Source organism: Saimiri boliviensis, chromosome 3 (genome assembly GCF_048565385.1).
Source record: "Saimiri boliviensis isolate mSaiBol1 chromosome 3, mSaiBol1.pri, whole genome shotgun sequence".
Taxonomy (NCBI): Eukaryota; Metazoa; Chordata; class Mammalia; order Primates; family Cebidae; genus Saimiri; species Saimiri boliviensis.
Window position 1 is genome coordinate 3,524,028 of NC_133451.1, and position 22,669 is coordinate 3,546,696.

Consider the following 22,669-nt stretch of genomic DNA (forward strand, 5'->3'; position numbering starts at 1 on the left):
CCACATGAGATAAATGTGGGAACCACACTCCGACTGATTTGGGCAACGCCCTGCCCATTAGCTGTGGTCGGGGGGTGTTCGTGGCTGTCCCTACCCCTGTGAGATAAATGTGGGAACCACATTCCGACTGGTCTTGGCCAATGCCCGATCCATCAGCTGTGGTTGGGGGAAGGCGTTCGTGGCTGTCCCTACCCCTGTGAGATAAACATGGGACGGTCAGGGGAAGGCCTTCGTCCCTATCCCTGTGAGATGCAGCATTTACACAGCACACTTAAGAGCACGGAGGTCCTGTGGGTTCACTGAGGTCTCCCAAGTTCCCTGAGCTGCAGAGGTGAGGAGAGGTGAAAGACGTTGCCCCAGGCCAGTCTCTGACCCTCCATGGGACCATGCACTCTTCTCTGCCATCTGCCCCTCAGCCTCAAGCGCTCTTGGCTTTAAATCAGGCTGGGCTGTCTCACGGGAAAAGGCGGTTGGCTGCAAAGACCCATGGGGCGCAGAGGGGAAGCTGGCTGTGGTGTGATCCCCTCACGAGCACTGGCTCCAGCCCGAGCCGCCAGGACACTCAGTGACCAGCCAACGATGGGTGGTTTAAATACTGCACTGTAATTTTTAAGGACTCTGTACATAGAACTTCCAGTGGCAGACGTGTAAGACTTTTTTCTGTAACTGTGTTGTTTTAGCAGAGGACTGGCAGACCCACCACGGGTGGACATCGGGGCGGTGACCGCCACGCTGACGCTGAGCGGAAGCCAAGGCCCCTCGGTCAGAGCTAGGCCAATCTCAGACCCAGATGCGACCACCACCAAGTCCTGTGTTGGGATGGCAGCGGCTGCAGTCACCAGGAAACAAGCCACCCTCGTGGTGGGCTGTCCCCGGGAATGCCACGGCCGGGAGCCCAGGTCCCTCATACCGGCCTCCTCCCTGCCAGGCTGGGCTCCTGACACCTTCACAGTTCGTTGTGCCGAGCTCTGGAGATCCTGCTGGCCAGGTCCTGGAGATGCTTCTTCACCTAGGGATGGAAACGCCTCATGAGCTGGGGACAGCGCGCCTCGAGGCCGGCTCTGTGAGCTCAGTCACGCCAGGAGATGTGTGATCCGAAAGGAAAAGGCACCAGTGCCGGGCATCTGATCTTCCAATGAAACGCCCATCCAGAAAGGCTCACAGATAACTCACAGAAGCAGCCCAGTGCCAACTAGGAAACCCCCACCCAAGAATGCTTAAGAACCACCAGCCAGCAGCAGTTCATGCTGAAGAGCAAAGCCCAGGGTGTCTGTGATCAGCCCGTGATTATTTATTTTTGAGACAGGGTCTCGCTCTGTCACCCAGGCTGGAGTGCAGGGGCATGATGTCGGGTCACTGCAACCTCCACCTCCCAGGCTCAAGTGATCCTCCCACTTCAGCCTCCCATGTAGCTGGGACCACAGGTGCACAGCGCCACGCTTGGCTCAGCCTCCCATGCAGCTGGGACCACAGGGGCACAGCACTACGCCCAGCTAAGTTTTTGAATTTTTGGTAGAGACAGGTTCTACCACGTTGCCTGGGCTGGTCTTGAACTCCTGAGCTCAGATGGTCCACCCGCCTCAGCCTCCCAAAGTGCTGGGATTACAGGTGTGAACCTGTCATGAGCCGAAACGATGACTCAGGGTTCTGGGAAAGGTGCCTTCCTCCTCGGGGCCTGGGAGGGATGGAGAGGGACCTCTAGGCTCCTTGCACCGCAACGGCACAGAGCATCCCCAGACACCATCCCAGGGGCGGTGGGTGCCGTGTCAGCCCAGCCTGGGCCAGGCTCACTGTGGCTCCCCAGATTCTCACAAACCCTGCTCATGGGTGCCTCCTCCCTCTCCACAGGAGCCCGAAGCTCCGGGCGAGTAACTCACCAAGGTCCCTCCTCTCAGCCACCCTCTGACCTCTGCCCCACCGGTGTGGGGTCTTGGAGGCAGTGCCACACAGCTCTGCTAACCAACACTGCGCTCTGCTGTGGTCCAAGTGAAGCCAGGCGCACGCTCACCTCCCATCCTTGCATCTCAGGGGCGCCCTGCAAACCCCTACATGGTGGTGCTCACCCTGGACCTGAGCTCCTGCCCACGGATGGGTGCTGGGCCACAGGCTGCTTTCTGGCACGTTCCCTGGCAGACCCATGCCACCCTCTCCTATCGGAACCTCTGCCTTTAATTTTCAGGCTTTTCCCATCTCTGAACTGGTTACACGCCTGCAGTTCAAAGTTTAAAAGGTCCAGATGGGGCTCCCATGTGCCTTGACCCCCAGCCACCCACTGGCATGAGCTTCCGGGTTCTGGCCTCTGTGGGGAGCTCTGCTCCCCCTCTCCTCACATCTAACCCGGGGCTGTGGGGAAGGGTCTCACCAGTCTCAAGGGCTGGAAAGTACCCTGACTCGTGGCTGGCTGTGGGCATCCAGGTCGCGCCCCATGCTGGTCACAGCAAAGGACGAGGCAGTGGCCTGCCCAGGCCTGCGCTCACACCTGGGGTTGGGGGGCTGCACTCGATGCCCTCGGAGCGCCCCTGCGAGGCTGCAGTAGGCTTCAGCGCCCCACACACCTGCGGCCCCGGGGTTCAACCCGGACAGGGAACCCACGGCGTGGAGCCCACACCCTGCCTAGGGGAAGCCCTGTCTTCTTCCGCGGCCCCGGAACCCGCGCGCACCGTGTAGCCCAGCTCCTTGGCCCGCCCCTCCAGCAGGGCGTGCTTCTCGCGGCTGCGGCTCACACGCTCGCCGTCGCCCACGCTCTCCGCGTGCCTCAGTTTCTCGTGTGCTATCTCCAGCTGCTTCTGGTAGTGGTTGTGCTTCTCGATTTTGGCTTCGAAGTGCTTGAGCTCCTCCTGCGGGAAGAAGGTTCCCACAGGTGAGTCTTCCCTCCCCGTGCTCGCCACGCCATCTTGCGGTCCCAGGTAAACAAGGGATGCCAACGGATCCCAAGGCATGGTGCCGTTCCCAGGGCAGGCCAGGCCTTGCGGTGACATGGACAATGAGGGGGTGACAGCTGGGAGACCATCACCCCAGCAATGGGTCCCAGCCTGCGCCTCCTCGGCAGCCCTAAGCTGACCCACTGCCCGTCTGGGGGCCTCCAGCTCGTTCCTGGCCTGACCCCACGTCCAGGGGCTGTGCCTCCGCTGCACAGGCGGTGGACCCTGTGCATACCTGTGCTTCTGCTGTGGCTGCCGCTGCACCTGCCCTCAGCTTGCCTGGGCAACGCCTTGGCCAGACTGCAGCTCTGCAGGCACCCTGCCCTGCCTTGACCCCCACACCTGACCCAGGGTCCCCAGCTCCACCCTCAGAAGGATCTGGCACTCCATACGCCCCAGGAGCCCCTGCCCCCTGAGGTGGTCTCCTTCCCTCCCTGGGTGCCCGTCTCAGGAAGCCGTGATACCCCCCAAAGGATCGCAGTTGTCCTTGGTCCCCTCCCCCCATGCCGTGGTGGCGTTCCGACCAATCCTTGACCATCCACAGGACCCACACCCAGCCCACGCGGAACCAAGGCCCTCCCTCCAGGCCGCGGCCCCTCCCCGCCCCTGAAACATGAGGTCCCGTGCAGATAAGAAGCAGAACAGGTTCACCGAGCGGTTAAGGAAGAAACTGCAAGGGCATCGTCGCCACAGGAGAAGCCGACAAGAGCGCTGCGTCTCCTTACCCGGAGCGCCTCCAGCTCCTTCTCGGTGAGGTTGGCGGACTGCGCCAGGTCCCACAGGTCAATCACCCTGGGCTCCTCGAACTCTGCAGGGGAGGAGCGAGAGCGGCCTCAGCAGCGCCCGGGTGCACGCCCCAGCCAGCCCCGTGGGAAGTGCGTGGAGCCCGTGAGGGTGTGCAGGCCTGCGCGTGAGGCGGGCGCACGTGCACTGAAGAGTCGTTACGGGGCACACAGGGCGTCTGCTCTGTAGCTCATGTGACCTCGCTGAAATGTGGCTTCCCTGTCCCTCGGACAAGCAACCACTTCTCCTTTGTGTCCAGAAACACCTGTCTGCACCAGAGCCTGAGAAGCGCCACAGCCTGCCTGGCTGCCTCCGAAGCAGGTGGCGGAGGGTGGAAGGCGGCCTGCTGGAGAGGCAGTTCAGGACCTTGGGCGGGGCCACAGGTTCACCCAGGTCCGGAGGGGGGCACAGGCCGTTTTCCTCCAGCTCCTGGGCAGAGCCAGGCAAACTAAGTCAGTCCAGGACCCTGTGCTCACGAGGGGATGCGGTGGGAGACGCCGGGGCTGTCACCCCCTCCATTTAGAAGCGAGTGGCCCAGAGCCGCCTGCCCAGGGAGCCCCGCAAGAGTGGCCCCATTCCTTCCTCTGGTGACCCTTCCTACTCAGAACCAAGGGCTCAGGGCTGGCAGGGCTTGTTGGAAGGCCCAGGCAGACCCGAAAGAGAACTGCAGGAGCCACTGGGCACAGCTGCCTTGGGGACAGCCCGAGGTGGGAGAGGAGTGTGTGGGGCCGAGTCACCCTTATCGCATGGACTGTAGCCAGGCTCACGCGGGTCTCTCGAGCACAGGCACTCGGTGAACTGCACAGCGGCCTCTGGGGTGGTACAGCCCCCCTACCACGGCCAAGGCTGACTGACACCATCACCAGCACCAGACTGGGCTGAGAGAGCCCGGGGTTTGGGGGTGGGTGGTGAGGGGTCCTGCCCAAGAGCACGCAGGTGACACATCTGACTGCTGTGCTGGGTGGCGGCTGCCTCTGGCCAGGCCTTGCAGGCACCATCCTGGAGAGGAGGTGGTGGCTCTGGCTGGCACCAGGGACGCTGACACCAGCCCCGCTGTCTTACCACCACAAGGGCATAAATGCATGTCTCGGTGGCGGCTGCCTCCTCCAGCCTAGAGCAGGGCCTGGTACACGGGCAGTGCTCAGTGCTCACTTGGAGGATGTGGAGCAGAACCGGAAGCTGCGTGAGTGCGGCCGGCAGGCTCCTGGTAAACCCTGCGCAAGGCTCGAGCCTGGGTCCTGGGCAAGAAGCAGTGGCACAGGGCCTGGCCACCAAGAGCCTGCGGTGGAGGCTGACCAAGCTGCTGAGATGGAGCCACGTTGCTCTGTGGCCTGATCGGGCGTCCTGCCCCTGCAGGGCTGAGGGGACTAACGGACAGCGTGGGTGGCATGAGACGGAGACAGAGCTGTGCTCGACAACTGGTCTCTGTTCTCAGCCAACAACAGAATGGCAGGAGCCTCGCTGCTGGGGCTGGAGAGGCTCTGGGAGGGGCTGCTCTCCACCAGTCTCCAGGAACAGGGCCCGGGACAGTGAGTGACCTTCACAGAGCAGCTGCTGGGAGCGAGCCCCGTGACCACTCCTGGGCAGACAGCACACCAAGGGCCCCCGCTGCGTCCACAGGTCCAGGTGCCCGTCGCTCCAAGCACTCGCCAAAACACAACCAGAGACAGCCCCGGCCTCAGGAAGCGACAGTCCCGGCGGGCACTCACCGGCCTTGGTGTCGTAGCCCTGGTGGCTGAGCCTGCGCAGACGGTCCAGGCCCTGGTTGATGCTGAGCAGCCTCTCCTTCAGCTCCATGTGCCTGCTGTGCAGGACGTCGCCCTTGATGTCGCTCAGGTCTGAGGGGCTGATGACGTTCTCGTGGATTTCTGTAAAACCCAAGGCAGGACGCATGAGACTGGGAGCCCTCGCCCTGCCCGCCCAGAGCACCACCTAGAATGCCCACTGCGGGGGAGCGCAAACTCGCTCTCATTTCTCACTGACAACGTGCAGTCCAGCAGCACCACAGAAACGACCATCGCGACCGCTTCCTTTCCATGCTGCAACGCATGCCAAGTGGTGCCTGGCAGTGACGGCCAGGGCATCAGGTCCCCTGGGGGCTGATTCTGGATCCCGGCCCCCGCCCCCTCTGCTGGGTCACCTCCTCCATTTTACTCCAACATTGTAGGGTGGGAAAGTCACTATCTGGGGAGGGTCCAGAGTCCAGAATGAAGGACCCCTCAGCGAAGCTCAGGTCTGCAAAGGTGGCAGTTGTGCCCATGGTGGGGACAGGCACTGGAAAGACTCGGTTTATCCAACCAAATCAAATGCAGGCAGGTGACGCTCAGAACCGGCCCCGCACGTACCGCAGCCTCCCACTCAGAAGTCTGGTGGGAGCCCCGGGAGACGGCGTCTAATGCGTCCTCCCCACCCCAGCCGTGTCCTGGGGGGAGCCGGGGCTGCCCAGAGCGTGTAGGAGGGCCGGGGAGGGAGCACCTTCGGTCCTGCTCAGGGTGTCCAGCAGGACGTTGTACTCGTGAACTTTCTCTTTGTGATGCAGGAACTCCCGCCAGAGCTTGTCCAGTTCTTCGCTGGAGAATTTCCCAGAGGTCTTTGCCTAGGAGGGAACCAAGGCCTAGATGGAACCTGCTGCGGCGGCTCATCAGCCGACTACTCCCCGGGGCCAGGCACGCCCTGGCCCACGTGTGAGTGCCAGGCCCGGTTCTTGCCCTCACAACCCTCCTGGGCTGCTATTAGGCTGGGTAGGGCAGGAAAACAAAAAACAATCCGGGGAAGGGCTGCTGGCAGGCAACTGCCTCTTCTAGGACCAGTCCAGGCTCAACGGGGGATGGCTACGGAGCTGGCTGGGTGGGGAACAGATCCCAAGGAGGGGACAGGGCGGCAGCCCGGTAGCCCCCAGGCTCGCCCGGCTCTCCCTCTTCCTAGGGAGACCGCTTACAGCCCCTCATCGTCATCCCACCTGCCTCCGGTGGTGGGGTGACGTGGATCACACACGGCCAGGGAGGCCTAATAGGACCCGCTTTCCCTCTCTGCCCGCCTGCACCGACTCCATCTTTCCTGGCCAAGGACAGTGAGCTGCGGCTGGGCTGGGATGAGAAGTCCCACTCTTGGCCCTGAATCAATGTGATCCAGACACGCTGTTCTGGAGCAGAAGCTGCTGCAAGTGGGGGAGCTGAAGCAGGTAAACGCCCTGCTGTGGCCCACCAGGTTCCAGCGCCTGGCCCCACACCAGCACCCCACACCCTTCGTGGGCACAGGGTGAAAGCCCAGCCCTACACACCATCCCCTGGCCGAGGGCACCTTACTAATCACAGAGGCAAGTCCACAGCACCACTCACTACCTTGAAAACTAGACACGAGTCGACAGCTCAGCCCATGCTGTGCCATGACCCCGTAACTACACGTGATCCGAGCCGAAGGTCTGACAGCTGCAGGCCAACCAGAACTCCTTACTGAAAGAGCAAGGGATTTTCTGCACAGGAAAGCTGAAGACGTTCACAGAAAGATGGCAGAACGGCTTCCTGAGGAAACCACTGTCTTCCTGAGACTCCCCCAAGCCCTGGCTCCCAGGCAGAGCAGAGACCGCCTCCTCACAGCCCCCCGCCTTAACACTTGACACAACAGCACAGATTCTGCAAGGTATGGAGACAATCGAGAAGTACCTTGTGCCACAACTTTTCCAGCCTGGGGTCATCCAGCCCGTCTTCCTGCGTGCCACTGAGAGAGTTGCTGGTCACCTGCCGAGTGTCCTTCTTCCCGTCCAGACCATACTTGGCCAGGATGACTAGGAGAGAGGGGAGGTTCTATTTGATCTGGTTTCCTGCGAAAAACGGTCCACGGCCAGCACATCTGGGCTGCCCCGGTGCTGAGACAGGTGTGCGTCTCCTTTGTCAGAACTTTCCTTTCACCCATTTCCTGGGTGACCACTGGAGATCTGGCAGGAACAAGAACGTAAACAAGCATGGGGACTGCGGTCTCCCAGCGCTTAGGAACAGGTCTGGTGGCTCATGGGACGCCCCTAGGACTTCCCTCTTCCCACCAGGGATGCCCCTGCTGGACTCCTCCGCCAAGCTGTGTCCCTCCGGATGCGGCTGGGGGGCTGGGGCGCTGTGGAAGTGGTTACCCACTGGCCTGTCTTTGCAGAACGGTGGCCCAGATTTTCAAGAACAAAATCTGTGGCCTCACCTGTTGCCATGGGGCAAACTCTAACGACCACAGGGCAGAGGCCACCTGCGGAGCGTGTGGGGTGACGGGCTTTCTGATAGCCACGTCTCATTTTTATCGGGAGGAAAAAGTCTCTAGAGAAACTTCCATGTCAGCAGCTCCTAACAAAGTTACTGGCAGCAGCCAGGACGATAATCGTCTGTGGCATGCGGCGGGGAGGCCTCTAGGATCTGCCCACGTGGTGCTCCCCAGCCCCACTTCCCCAGGGGCCCCGGCATCTGGGGGCCGTCTGTCACCACACGCTGCCACCAACACGGCATGAAAGCAGGCGCTCGACATGGGCCCTGGTGCTGGCAGTGCCCGGCTGTGGACAGGTCTGGTGCTTGGGACAGGAGGGCAGAGCCTGAGGGCCGGCCTCCCCCGCAAGGGAAAGCTGCTCTCCTGAGGCCCAGATCCCACCTCCTAGGCCCTCGCTGTGGCTCTGTGCGACAGGCCCTCCGTGAGGTCCCCTGGGTCTGCAGCCTGTGCAGCCCCACCTGCCTCCTTAGCTGGTGGAATTCTCCCAGGGTCCCCCTCTTGTAGAACTGGGGCCTGCCTCCCCCTCCAGGCTGAGAGGGCCCCTCCCAAGCTCCTAATCCCACCTTCCCCAGACGCTGGGCGTGGAGCCTTCCTTCACCTCACACTGCCCCCCCCCAGACTCCGAGGACCTCTTCACACAGGCGGTGACTCCAGGACCCCAGTGCCTACTCTGGGCCTTCACCCGTGACCCTACTGGACAGAACTACTCCCAGTGGGGCCTCCACATGCTCCGGGCTCAGCAGGCCCCACCCCTGCGCCTCTCCCAAGGGTCCATCCTGGGTCACTGCCAGCCCTGGGGAGTGTCCCTGCCCCAGGGACACCCCAGAAGCCTCAGGCCTCCTTTCTCATTGACGCTGGCCTGGCCTCAGATTCCTCCTGTCTCATTCCATCCAGAAGCCTGGGCCACGGGGGTCTCAGGGCTGGGCAGCGTGGGCTCCTCACACTCCAGCTGGAAGCACTCGTGATCTTCCTAAGTCTGAAAACCAGCCTGTGGTCTTCTTCCTACTGCAGAAAGCTGCCTCTCCTGACAGCCGTCAAGAGCTGCTGGCGCTGGGCACGCGTCCCGCAGATGCACGCTTCAAAACTCAATCCGCTGCTGGGTCGGTCTTCATGGCAAGGAATTTATACCAGAAATAACTAGTTCAGGCCGGGCTGTCTGAACCCAGGAGTTCAAGACCAGCCTGAGCAGCACAGTGAGACCCTGCCTTTAAAAATAAATAAATAAACAAATAGAACTGGCGGTGGGGAGGAGAAAATAACTAAATAAATACATAAAAACACGCGCTGTTTAAAAAGGTGGCCTGGATGCCTTGTGGCCTCAGAACTGGTGCTGCCTGCATATGAAGGCTGTCCTGCCTGGCCCGCGTCCAGCCACTGCTCAGCAGCACTGAGGCCACACCCCTGGGCTGTACACTCCTGAGCCTGAGGGGAGATGGGAGACAGGGAGGGTGGGCCGTGTCCTTGGGCTCTGATACAGATCCCAAAGTGGCTGGTCAGACCCCATCAAAAGCAGAGTGCCGAAGGCTGCAATCAGCAGCAGAGACTATGGAAGGTTCTGGATTTTAGAGGTGCAGGGTTCTGCAAGGAATGGTCAAAGAGCACTGAAGCTGGAGGTGGCCTCAGGAGCGCTGAGCCCTCAGAGCTCTTGCGGAGGACGGACCCCGCCCCACACTCCCTGCCTGGGGAGTGAAGGCGTCCTAGGTGTGCGGTGGGAGTGAGGATGGCAGCAAACCCCAGGGCAGAGCAGAGCAGAGTGCGGCCCATCTCAGGGTGGACCTCAGCATAGGGGATGCCAAGGGCTGGCCCACTAGTGAGCTGCCCAGGCACACCTAGCTACGGCTGGTCCCCCAGGCATGGTATCAACCTTGATAATGCAGGGGACCTTGGGGGTACGGGGGCCACCCCCAGAAGATGATGGGCAGCAGGCCAGGACAGGCCTGTCTCCTGAACGCGGGCAGGGTCTGCCTCTGGACGCCTGCTCCCGAGTCCCACCAAGTCTTCTGCCAGGACACTCAGCAATGGCACAAAACAAGATGGCTCCACTTCGGCCACAGACCTGGGCTGGGTCCGGGCCAGAAGCCGCCTCCTGCAAAGACACTGCCTGGCCTGCAGGAGGGAGCTGGTCCTGAGCCCACTTCTGTGCCCCCCGCAAGCTCCTCCGTCTCCTCCAGGCCCGGAGGGCTACCCTGCTGCACAGCCAGTCCCTTCTTGCTAGGGGGGCACCTCCAGGACAGGCTTTGCCCTGGCTCTTTGGAATAGCCCTCTAGACACGCCGGTGGGGAATTATTTCAGTGTGTCTCCTTTCCCCGCTGCCATGTCTTGGCTTATATCCCACCCAGACTCTTGAATGTGGCCACATAAACTAGCAAAAGAGAAGTCGGCCCTCAGCCTTTAACCTGGGCACAGCCACGTGCCAAGTCTGGTGATGCCTGCGATGCGAGAAGACGGGTTGCTGGGAAGAGAACACCCACGCAGGTGTCAGGAAACCCTGGCTCCGAACTTTGCTGCACTCCTGGGCTGTGCGACTCCCTCTCTGAGCCTGTCAAATGGGACGACCGACAGTTTCGAGGAGTAGGCGTTACAGCATCAGGCCTCACGAAGGGACTCCACAGAGGCAACCTGGGTGCTGCAATGCCTAGGGCCACCAGCGTTGGCCACCAGTCAGAAGCAGGGCTACAGCAGACTCCAGGCATGGCCAGGGCTCTTGGGCCACCCTCGAGACAGCGACAATGTGGTGGCAGCTACCCCACCCCCGGTGCGGAGTGTCCCACTTGGTTCACAGCCACCGTCCTGTGAGACAGGAGGAGGAAACAGAGGTGGGGGGCTGGGGGGACCGCCGGGGCCCAGGTCACACAGGGGGCAGCAGGGGAGGACAGGGGGTTGGGGAAGGAGTGCCTGGGGTCAGGCCCGGGGGGAGCAGTTGGTGGAGGCACAACGGCCCCTGTGGTTGCCGCACGTAGATGACAGCAGGCGGCTTGGCACGTGACTCCCCGGAGCAGCCCCAACCCCAGTCCCACAGGCCGCCCTGGTGCGTGCCCTCATGCCGCCTGTGCCCTGACAACGGGCCAGTGGCGAGGAAGACGGTGGAGGAGAGGGGCCCAAAAGGAACAGTCACAACGCTGTCATTTAAAACCTCCTGGCTTCTGTATGCTGGTACCAAGCAGGTGACTGTCCTGCCTTGTCTTGAATACCCACAGTGACAAGAGGCTCGCTAACTACATCACAGTGGTGTCCATTCTGGCGCTTAGGAAGCTATTCCAACATCCAGAATATGTTCCCAAAACTTCAAGATGCTGGGGTGGGCCTGCTTCCTCCTCGGGGTGACAGAGCCTCCTGCTGCCTGTCCTCTGGCCCCTTCCTGTGCCCAGCACCCCAGTCCTGGCCCTCCCTCCAGTGTGCCAATGGCACTTGTGACAGCAAAGAAGCCAACACCATGGGCAAAGGCGCCCCTGTGCATGGAGGAGAGCCCTCGCAGGCTGCACCCAACAGGCCCCTCGGCCAAGGGCCAAGGAGTCAGAGGCGTGGCCCGCAGCACTGAGGCCACCTCCCTCACGACTGGAAGCCCCCACCCCAAACCCTAAACCTTCTGGGCACTGACAGGATGCTCAGGAAAAGGCTCACTTTGGATATCCAGATGAAGCATAATGCAAATATTCCCAAAGCCAAAACAAAATCCGAAATCCACAACACTGCTGGTCTCAAGCATTTAGGGTAAGAGACGCTCCACCTGCATGAAAAAGCAAAGCGTACCACTGAGGCTGCGTGCGAGTCTCGCCTCCTTCTCCCCGTCTGCGTCCAGGCCCTCGAGCTTCAGCTTCTTCCAGGCCAGTTCGTCCCTCTCCTGCATCTTCAGGTCGGCGTGGAGCTCGGCCAGCCTCACGGCAGGGAGATGGAGCTGCAACGAGAGCGGAGGGGCCTGTGAGCCACCAGCAGAACGGACCAGGACGCAGTGGGAAACTGACCTCAGAGGAGGCTGCGACCAGGAGCTTCCGGGACACCAGGAAAAGGGGGAGTCAGGGTCAGGGTCAGCTGGATTCAAACCCTCTCGGTCAGACAAGAATGCTGCATGGACACCAGTCCCTAGGTCCATCTGTATACACAGTCTGGAAACCCCTAGTCCATCAGGGGGCTCCCCACTGCCAGCAGCTGCCCACTCCTGTCTGGCCATAACAGGATGCCCCGACTTTCCCACCCCAGCACTTGGGGCCAGGCATCAGGCACTTGGGTAAACAGGGCGGGAAGAAGATACCCACTGCATTTCCCTTACACTGTGTAACTATAAAAAAAGCAACTCAACTACGGAGAATAAAAGTTGAAGTTTATAGAAAACTTCCACCTGCCATCTTAAACACTGAAACCCAAATCAAGCGCATCCAGGCCTCCCTGGGGCACCGGCGGCTGTGGAGCGAACAGGACATGTGGAGCGGGGACCCAGGCGCTCGCCCTCCACGTGGGTGTCAACGGCCTGCCTGCTGGACGCCTGCACTTGCACCCGGTCCTGGGCGAAGGGCAGATAAAGGACACAGACACCCAGAAGTTCTTTTTTTTGAAAAACCAGTCATCTCAGATCTGCCACATCTTCATTTCCCAAGGACCCTTGGTCACCGCCACTCAAGGGCACTACGGTCCTGTCCTGCTGGGACGGTGCTTACACAGCCCCAGATCCTTCTGGAGCAGGAATCTGTCACCCTCTCATTTACCTGCTGGAGTAAAGCACCCTGGCAGGGCCCAGAACAAGCCGCTGCGCTGGGGCTGAGGGACTTCCCACCCCACCCGCACCCTCCACAGCGCAGCCCACGCTTCCTTCATCCCACCCTGCCCACCCAGCTCTGAGACCCCGGGTGAGCGAAGGAAGGAGATGAGGTGACCGCTGGCACACCGCTTTTTGGTTTTAGACAGGATTTAGGCCAAGAGTGTCTCATGTTAGAATGACTGGGCCAGAATGCCACATGGCCGAGGCAAGCTGCAGAAGGAAAACCACTGGCCACCGCCACCATCAGGAACGCTGGCCTCTGGTCCGACCCGGCCACTAACAGGCGTGCAATGGGCCACGGCCACCATCAGGAACGCTGGCCTCTGATCCGACCCGGCCACTAACAGGCGTGCGATGGGCCACGGCCACCATCAGGAACGCTGGCCTCTGATCCGACCCGGCTACTAACAGGCGTGCGATGGGCCACGGCCACCATCAGGAACGCTGGCCTCTGGTCCGACCCGGCCACTAACAGGCGTGCAATGGGCCACGGCCACCATCAGGAACGCTGGCCTCTGATCCGACCCGGCCACTAACAGGCGTGCGATGGGCCACGGCCACCATCAGGAACGCTGGCCTCTGATCCGACCCGGCCACTAACAGGCGTGCGATGGGCCACGGCCACCATCAGGAACGCTGGCCTCTGATCCGACCCGGCTACTAATAGGCGTGCGATGGGCCACGGCCACCATCAGGAACGCTGGCCTCTGATCCGACCCGGCCACTAACAGGCGTGCGATGGGCCACGGCCACCATCAGGAATGCTGGCCTCTGGTCTGACCCGGTCTAACAAGTGTGTGACGGGGCAGGCGAGCCCTTCAGGGAAGCAAAGAACTCCTCTGCGCAGGGCAGGTGGCCGAGCTGTGTGAACCAGAACGTGTCATGAGGTGGGACCAGGGTGAGCAGAGAACAGGGTGCCGTCCCTGGCTCACTGAGGAGCTGCAGCCACGTCTGTGTCATGGCAGCGCACGGGAAAGGCTCTGCGGAGTCCTGCAGCAAAGGACCCGTTCCGCGCTGCAGGCTGCAGATGCTCCAGTCTCTGGGATCTCAGGCCGCTCCCTTCCTGGAGCACCTGCCTTCTCATTCCCCTGGGTCTGGTCCTGGAGAGCTGCCCGTGGCTCTGGGCGGGAACTGTAGCTCCTGCACCGCTGAGCTCCAGGTGCCGGTCACTTCATGCCTGTTTTTCATCATGCTTGTTTCAATATGGAGTCTGTTTTCCCTTAGAGGTTTGAAATGTTAACCTTTAATCTATATTTCATCAGCTATTTTTTTTTTTTTTTTTTTGAGACGGAGTTTCGCTCTTGTTACCCAGGCTGGAGTGCAATGGCGCGATCTCGGCTCACCGCAACCTCCGCCTCCTGGGCTCAGGCGATTCTCCTGCCTCAGCCTCCTAAGTAGCTGGGATTACAGGCACGCGCCACCACGCCCAGCTAGTTTTTTTGTATTTTTAGTAGAGACGGGGTTTCACATGTTGACCAGGATGGTCTTGATCTCTCGACCTCGTGATCCACCCGCCTCGGCCTCCCAAAGTGCTGGGATTACAGGCTTGAGCCACCGCGCCCGGCTCATCAGCTATTTTCTAATATAAATACAACACAAGCTAGTACCCAAAGTACGTGTATTATACTTCAAGGGTATGTAAACAGCGAGCATCCCCAGGAAGTGCCCAGTAGATAGCCAGCTGCTTTCTAGTGTCCTGCAGCCCACGCTCCCTTGCAGCTGAGACCTCAGGAGCCGGCCCTCAGGTCCCTACTTCGCAGTGGCACGTACTTCTGTCAAGACTCACCCAAAGCCAATCCTGTCTGGAGCACCCCACACTCCAGAACCTCCTGGCCTCAGTCTGCCCATATCTAGATTGAGCCCCTCTGCTCCCTGCAGCTCAGTCTGTGCTGGGCCTGGGAGGAAGGAGACCCCTGGCCACAGGCCCCGTCTCCAGCTCCGCGCTGGGCTATCAGCTCCAGCCTCTGCCGCCTCAGGAGCCCAGCCTGACTCTGTGGCTGCCCTAGACACACAGGCGCCATCATCCAGGAGCTTAAAATTTAGTTGGGGACAAATTCAGACCACTGAGGCAAGTCCCCCAATAGTAAAAAGAAGGTAAATGGTAGGCACAAATGAATGGCAGGGCCCAGGGCAGAGGAATGCCTCTGATTCTCTAGAAGGTTCTCCAATCCTTGGTCGGCGGTCCTGGGGGCAGTCTTCCGTTCAGGGTCCTCCTGGTAGACGCTCTGTGCCTCCACCTGAAAACCCTTTCCCTGGCGCCTCCGACACACCCCTCACCCAGCCGGCTCCATCCACTGGCCCCCTCTCCTGAGAGCGCTTCCCTGTGGCCCTCTGTGCCCTGGACACTTGTCTGTGGTGGTCACTGAGAGGCCCTAGGAGGACCGAGATCTGATCTGCACGTTGCCAGCAGGAGGACCCAGAACAGGGCACCTGAGTGATGCTGAGCTCTCAGGAGGAGCAGTCTGTGCCCGGGAGCCCACACCTGCTTATCTTGTTTGTGACCAAAACTCTTAGAGATGCTTCCATCTCTACTTCCCCGTGACTGCTGCTACCCGGCAGGCGTCTCACCTACTGTGCTGCACTGCCCGGGAGGGCCCGAGACATGAGGCCCACAGTGACGCTCTGAGCCAGAAGCAGCACCCTGGGGCAGGCAATACTGGCCCACACTCTGGAGTGTGGGCTTGCACTGAGGGCCCCGGGTCTGCCCTCCTGGGCTGCAGGGGAGAGGACACAGGTGTCCTGTGACTGCCGTGGCTGCTCGCTGGAAAGCAAAGCGGAAGACCCTGGGCTGCTGGAACCCTGGGCCCATCCTAGCAGGCTCCATGCCCTGTAACCTGTGGCCCTCACTCACTGGCTTCCTCCTGTCTGCTTCCCCAGGGCACTGGCAGAATCAAGGGTCAAGGGGAGATGCTCGGTGGGCTGTAAAATCTACAATCCACAGGGGAAAGTCATTTTCTCCCTCTGATTCCCCCTCTCAGGCGCCAGAGGGTTTAAATTGCACGCTGCGTCTCACAAAAACCAGCCCCCGTTCCTCGATACGAGGCTGCTGTGCTCGGCGCGGAAGGGGCCCGCCTGGCTGCATGGTCACGGACAGCAGCCCTGGCTCCACGCAGGGGAAGACCAGTGGGCCACGTGCAGGGCCCTGGACCCTACTTCTGGATTCTTTCACCTCCGTCAAGTTAAATGTTAACGCATCAAGTTAGAACTGCGCTGTGGAAACCAAATGCAGAAAAGAACCCGTCAAACGTGAAGCAGTGGGGCAAATCATCACCAGCCAGGGGTCACACGCAGGGAGGAAAGCCGGCTCAGCCCCACGGACGACGTGGGGCCTGGAGCTTCACACCTGCCTGTGTCCTCAGACACCAGCGGAGCTGGTGACCAGACCCGGGGCCCAGCACTGCTTGGGACCTCAGCAGCGGTCCTTCCCCACACAGGAGCACCTGCATGCCAGCAGAGTGCTCTGGAACTTTCCAACAACCTGCTGCTGCTTCTCAACGCTCTGGGAACCCTGGCCTGGGTCCACAGCTAAGTCAGGGATGTCAACCCGCACACAGAGCACAGTTCAGGCTACGCAGGTTTCAACACCGCCAGGATAGCCGATGGGCGGCTGCCTCTTCAGAGGGCACGTGGCGTCCTGCTAGTGCTCACCCATGTGCCCGCACCAGACCACGAGGCACCGACCCTGAGGAGCAGGCTGTGGCGGTGACCCCGGCCCCTGGCACGCTGCGCCTGTCTCATCACGGTGGGTGCACTTTCCCTTCCAGCCCAGCCACTGCGCCCAGCTCCTTCCACCTGAGCTCCTGGACAAGGGCACAACCTTGCTGAGCTGCTGTGAGGTGGCAGGTTGGCCTGGTGGGTCCTAGGTGCCTGTGGAGGCTGCCCTGGCCTGTCCTCAGAGGCCCTTCTCAAGCAGGGGAGGCGGCCTGAGAGATGGGGTGGGGCTCTGAGGGCCCCGCTCTGCAGACCTGTCTCCATTAGCCAGTCCAGGTCTGACGCCTGCACCCCTGGCTGGGGGCTAGAACACCCTCCCAGCGTGGCCGCTCTCTAAGCTTCCGTTATCTGGAAGGAAAACCAAGACAAATGGGCTCCGTGGGCCTGCCTGCCAGAGTACCAGGCTCTCCGGAAGGGGCGAAGACAAAGACACAGAAAATTCCCAAACACCCTCATCACAAAGAACTTCACATTGTGGTCAGCAGAAAAGACTTGCCCCCAGCGAGCAGCTCAGGACTTAGGGGGACCAGAAAGACCATCTAGCCCAAGGCTTAGTCCAAAGCTGAGGTGGGTAGCTCGCCCTAGCACGGTGTCCAGTGGACCTCAGGGGAGGTTCAGGAAACATGACGCGACCCTGGACTGAAGCCGGTCAGGTAAGCACCCAGTACCCAGGACTGTGCAGGGGCAGCCTGAGGGCAGGCATATCGCCACAGGGGTCCTGGGCTGACACAGGCAGAGGACCAGCTGGAGGTGGCTGCAGGTAAGGCTGGGTGCAGCAGGCCGGCCGGCAGGGCAGGTGGAGGACCGGGGCCAGGACCCAAAAGCAAAGGGAGCCGCTGGGGTTCCTGGGCCCGAGTGTGCTTCCTCAGCACCACCTCCAATCGTCAGGGAGTCTCTTCCTGGCTCCCCATTCCTCATCCTGTGGAGGAACTCTACCCACTCAACAGATGCCCAGCGCAGCGGGCACAGGGAGGCAGTCACCACATCCAAACCCAGCAGTGTCCCTACCCCCTTCAGAGTCCCTTCCTCCGGGAAGCTACCCTGCTGCTCCAGCCGAGTGTTCGCCCACCTCTGTAGGCTGAAGGTCACGCTGGGGCTTGACTGTAGGACCCCAGAGCAGCTCAGGAAGGGCCTGCGGAGCTGACGCCAGGCGTCAATCCCCAGCCCCTCCCCAGACCCACGCAGTCTTACAACCCCCCCCCCCCCCAACCTGTTTCTCCTCTGCCTTTTTGTTCCAAAGTTCCTTCTTATTCCGCAAATCATTTACTCTCCGTTTCAAAAGACTCAGGAATGCTTAAACCTGGAATACTAAGACACAGATCTAATCTGACTTCTGCATTTCAAGCTTAAACCTGGAATACTAAGACACAGATCTAATCGGACTTCTGCATTTTAGATGAGATACTGACTGACGCCCAAAGGGTGGGCACAGTTTGTAAAAACCCATCTCAGGAACGCAAACCACACCTAACGAGTGAAGTAACGGTATCTCAAAGAAGAGAGCAGCTGGCTCAGGGTCACGCACCAATGAGGAAGCTGTAGTCCCGGGGCACCACTGGCTGAGCGACCTTGCGGGTGCCCTTTCCCCTCGGGGCCAGCTAAGCGCGCTGCTAAGACGGACTTTAAGCATTCCCAAGGTCGCGTTTTATGTGCTCTAAATCGATGCTCTCTCCCCATTTCTCCCTCAAATGAACAAGAACGGGCCTGCTCCTGGGTTTCCTGCTGTCCCTGGACACGTCTTTCCACCCAACATCGTGTTTTTGTTTCCCCACATAAGGAGATGAGGTGAAGAAAGAGGCAAAGGCCTGGGAGGCAAGAGACCTGTGATCTAGCCTGGGTCTGCCCCTACGTTCGGGTCAGCAGGCCGGCCAGGCTGGGGAACGCCACACTGACTCTCGCGGTGCCGGCCGCCACGGCTCCACAAGGCGTGGTCGCCGGCACGGGTCCCTGTCCTGCTGCAGGAGGGGTCGCGGCGCCCCACCTGGCACTTGAAGGAGGCTCTGCCAAGAACAGGGTGCGTGGGGCGCAGGTGCCCCGGCTGCGCCCCGCCCGCCTGTGACCCCCGGGACCCGCTCCACCGGGCCCAACAACCAGGGCCCCCGCCCCCGGGCCCCTCTCCACAGCCCCCCGAGCCCCGCCCTGCCGCCCCGGGGCCGCGCTCACCCGCCGGGCCTTCTCCCACAGCTGGTTCAGCTTCTCCATGCGGAACTCCTCCTGGGACTCGCGCTTCGGAGGCGGCTGGGGCTGGTTCTTCTCCCGCGAGTACTTGCCGCCGTGGCTCGCCGCGGGCCGGAGCCCGAGCAGGAACAGCAGCAGCAGCAGCGCCGCGAGCCCGCGGGGAAACGATCCGACTCTCCGCGACGCCATCTTCCTCTGCGGCTGGCGCTCCGCTCAGAGACCCATGCAGGCAAAGGCCCCGCCCACCTCCCCGCCCCGTTCGCCGCGCGGCCTCCCGGGAATTGTAGTTCTCCCGTGAGCGGCCGGCCGCGGTGAGGCCGCCAGCGGACTCCAGCGCCCAGGAATCCCTGCGCAGGCGCGTGCGTTTCCCGGGCAACCACGGCGCGGCCCGAGGCTGCAGAGTCGGGCTGGGGATACACTGGAGAATGTGGGTGACCAGGCGGGAGCAAGTACCAGGCCTCGCTCAGAGCCCGGAGCCCGGAGCCCGGAACCCGCACGACTCTAGGCCTGTTGCCCCCTCTGCCCCGCAGAAAGAGCGGAAAGCCCAGGAACCACGCCGCGTCTGGCTGAGCCTGATCACGCTCGGGCTTCGCGCGCGCTGACGCCGGGCCTTGCGCGCTCCTGGCCGTCGCGGGGTTAGGACGGCGGCCCCGGCCTGACGCCGAGGAGCGCCCGGTCGCGGGTGGGCGCAGGCCGGGTGGTCCCAGGGACATCCGCGTCCCGGAGCCCCTTGCCTCGCGCGCGTGCGACGCGCCACCTCTCGCGCCTGCTACACTGCCGGAGTTCGCGCGCTGTCCCCCAGCCCGCGACACCCTGGGAAACCCCAGAGCCAAAGTCAGCCTAGTCCGCTCGTTGGGGGCTTGGCCAGTGAGTTGGGCAGTGCCCTGGAGGTAGCGCGGGAATCAAGGGAAAGGAGGGAGACAGACGGCAGCTGGGCCGCTTCGGGCTCAGAAAAGGGACAAGGGGGCTCTTCTGGCAAGAACGATCTGAAAAGGCCTCCGAGGACGGGCGGGATTTTGCCTGGAGAGGGAGAACTTTCCAAATGGAGGAGCGATGACGAAGTGGGCGAAGAGAGCCTGGGCATCTTGGGAGAAATTAATGTTGATTCATTGCCTTCGAGGGAGTGGGAACAGGGTCTCTGTCATCTAGGCTGGAGTGCAGTGGCACGATCATGGTTCGATGCAGCCTCGACCTCCCGGGCTAAAGCGATCCTCCCGCCTCAGCCTCCTGCGTAGGGACTACAGGTTACAGCCACCACGCCCAGCTAATTCTTTAAATTTTTCGTAGAAATTAGGTCTCCCTGTGTTGCCCAGTCTGTTCTCGAACTCCTGGGCTCAAGCAACCCTCCTGTCTTGGCCCCCCAAAATGCTGGGATTACAGTTGCAGGCCACTGGGCCTACCCTAATTTACTTTTAAATTGTATCTTACGTTGTTCCAGAGAAGATTTCAGGGGCCTGGAATCAAGGTGATCTGCTGCTGTCCTTTGCTGCTTTTCTAGGATTTTCAGAGCCATCTTTTCATTTATTTTTTCCAGCTGTTGCTTCAGGCAAGAGGGCAAATTCAGCCTGTTACTGCATCTTAGCTGGAAGCACACGTTCCCCAAATGGGATGTATGGGGGAGAGGAGGTAAAGGAACCCCCAGGAGGGTGGCAGAGGGAGAATGACCTCGCAACGTGACTCCAGAGACAGAGCAAATGCAGTCGTGGCTCTCATCCCTTGTTTTCACACCTCAGGACCGACTGCCCAGGTGAACCTGGCCTAGACGCTCACCTGTGACTGTCTTCCCCGTGCGTTCTCTGGCTCCTGCTCTTCTCTCCATCTCCTGGGGCCTAAAGTCAGAGGGTACCCGTTCTACCCCACATACATGTTTTGCTCCGACCCCACTCCTGAGAGCTACAGGTGGGTCTTGGTGGGCTTAGAAGGAGACAGTCCAAACCGGCCCATCCCCCTGTAAGCATGTTCCTGTTGGTCATCTGGAATGAACGTGGTCCTCACTGCAAATGTTCTGGCTCTGTGAAGCCTGCCCCCAGTGTCTCCAGAAAGGGCCATTATAAACCCACAGGAAACGGAAGCCGGACTGGGAGGAGGAGAGTCTTCTGGGATCCTGCATCTTACAGTGGTGTGGGGTCCTAGGAGCCTTTTTCTTACACAGCCCAGTTTCCCAGATAACTAAACAGTATTGTACGCGAGGCTCGTACACAGGCCATGAAACTAAAGAAAGGCAGGGGCCGGGCGAAGGCGGAGACGTCTGGGCTGGGGGAGGAGGAAGGATGCAAGGGTTTCTAGAGTGCTGTCCAGGCGGTTTTCCTCACTAGGTGGTGGGCACACAGGCCTGCATTTTTCCTCATCTTTGCATTGTCCATGTTTCATACACTCCCGTGCGGGCATTATACATTTCAGACTCGTCTCTTTGAAAATATCACAGTGGTTAATGTAGGCAGTGCAGGTGCCAGGCGCGCGGCAGGGACTCCAGCTGAGGAGTGCTCTTGGGCTCCTCTAGGGCTGAATGTTCATTATTCACCCCTGCACCCAGCACCCCCCATGCCAGCCCATGTCTGTAAGTGGTGAGGGGAAGGTGTGTGAACAGAGACAGACGTGGTCCTAGAGGAGCTCAGAGGCAGGACCCTCAGCCTTGGTGGGGATGGATTGTGAGGCTGGCCGGCGCTGAAGCGGAGCGTCTTGCTTACTGCAGCGAAGGGAGCTGTGCTATAGGACCATCTCTCAGAGCAAAACAAATCAAGTCTCTTGGGAAGCCTGGCACCGAGGACCGGCCAGCTTTCAGAAGCAGGAGTGTTTAGCCTGACTTCAGGCGTGGGAGCACCTTGCTGCCTGGGCCTGACTGTAGTGGGGGGCCGTCCCTGACTGGCTGGCCTTCAGAAGCATGCAGCCTTGTCGTTGACTGTTTGGGGCTTTCATGCCACTACAGCCAAAGAGCAGTTTGTTTCTGACCTTGAGTGTGGACTGAATAAACTTGTTCTTTGCAGGCAAAGGCAGGAAGCACAGGAACAGGTAGTGCCAGGTGGCTGCAGGCAGGTGGTCTGGCTGGAGCTCGGTGCAGAAACGAGGCGGTGGTGGGGAGGGGGCAGCCCCACGGGACCGCAGCGCCACTGGAAAGACGATTCCACCCGGAGCGGTGGGGACCACAGAGTGGTCCTGAGGTGAGATTTACACAGAGGCGTTTGAGGAAAAGCACAGACACCAGTGGGAATGCTGGTGCTCTCTGCCGGAGGAGAGGTGACCTGGACGAGATAGAGACACCGAGGCGGTGAAGATGGAGAGGCCATGTGAAGGTGGAAGGGACAGAATTTGGAGACCAGAGTCCAGACTGATGCCCAGGTTTCCACTCGGGGAGACCAGAAGGTGGGCAGGGCCAATTCCACTGCCAGGTCTCCAGGGAGAGCACGTTCGGGAGAGAGATGAGAGTCCAGGTCCCTGTGGGATGGATGTGGAGCCTTCCTGGGGCATTAACTCCATAGACGTGGCAATCAGAGGCAGAGGGGTCCAGGGGAGAGGAGACGGAGGTCTGGGGGCCTCCATGAGGGCACGTGAGAAGGGGATGGAGCGCTCTGGAGGCAGCTAGCATGAGGGTGCGAGAGGAAACTTGCAGAGGAAGCAGGCAGCGGCCAGGGCGAGGGAAGACACCAGCGAGGTGCTGGCCTGCAGACTCCAGGGTCCAGGAGGCTTGGAGGAGTGCTGGGAGCGGGGTGTGGGGCCTTCGCAGACTGAAGGACTGGAGGCTGGTGTGGATGCCTGTGGCCTCTGCCCTTGCAGCAACCTCTGTCTTGGGTCAGGTTTCCTGGAAGCAGAGCCAAGATGGAATTCCTGTGGAAGTGATTGTAGGGCAATTACTCCTAGGAAAGGAGAGTGGGGGTAGAGAGCAGGGGCGGAGAGCTGAGCCAGGCTGTGACTGCGTCCGCCTGGTTGGGCGAGGGGAGCTCAGGAGCATCGTACCTCACGGTTGTCTCTGCCTTGAGGCCAGGACCATTTTGTGTCTCCTCTCGCTGCTGGCGGCAATCAGGCACTGGGTTGTGGCGGAGGGCGTGACCTCCTGGGTGGGGAAGGTCGCACTTGGCCTAGGGCG

General features: G+C 60.9%; 1 protein-coding gene and 1 long non-coding RNA gene across 2 annotated transcripts; one reads left to right on the plus strand and one right to left on the minus strand.

Annotated features, from left to right (window-relative positions):
• Positions 1 to 582: 582 nt before the first annotated feature.
• Positions 583 to 18,813, minus strand: LRPAP1 (LDL receptor related protein associated protein 1). The gene is made up of 8 exons (XM_003934638.4): positions 18,574 to 18,813; positions 11,697 to 11,841; positions 7,367 to 7,488; positions 6,180 to 6,300; positions 5,414 to 5,572; positions 3,647 to 3,729; positions 2,661 to 2,837; positions 583 to 1,009 (listed from the first exon to the last, which is right to left on the minus strand). Exons 1-8 carry the CDS (start codon positions 18,775 to 18,777, stop codon positions 947 to 949), a joined length of 1,074 nt encoding a protein of 357 aa, XP_003934687.1. The 5' UTR covers positions 18,778 to 18,813; the 3' UTR covers positions 583 to 946.
• Positions 18,814 to 18,981: 168 nt separating this feature from the next.
• LOC141583888 (uncharacterized) lies at positions 18,982 to 21,394 on the plus strand. Its single transcript, XR_012516726.1, has 3 exons — positions 18,982 to 19,455; positions 20,123 to 20,214; positions 20,322 to 21,394. It is a non-coding gene; the product is annotated as an uncharacterized LOC141583888 (long non-coding RNA).
• Positions 21,395 to 22,669: the final 1,275 nt, after the last annotated feature.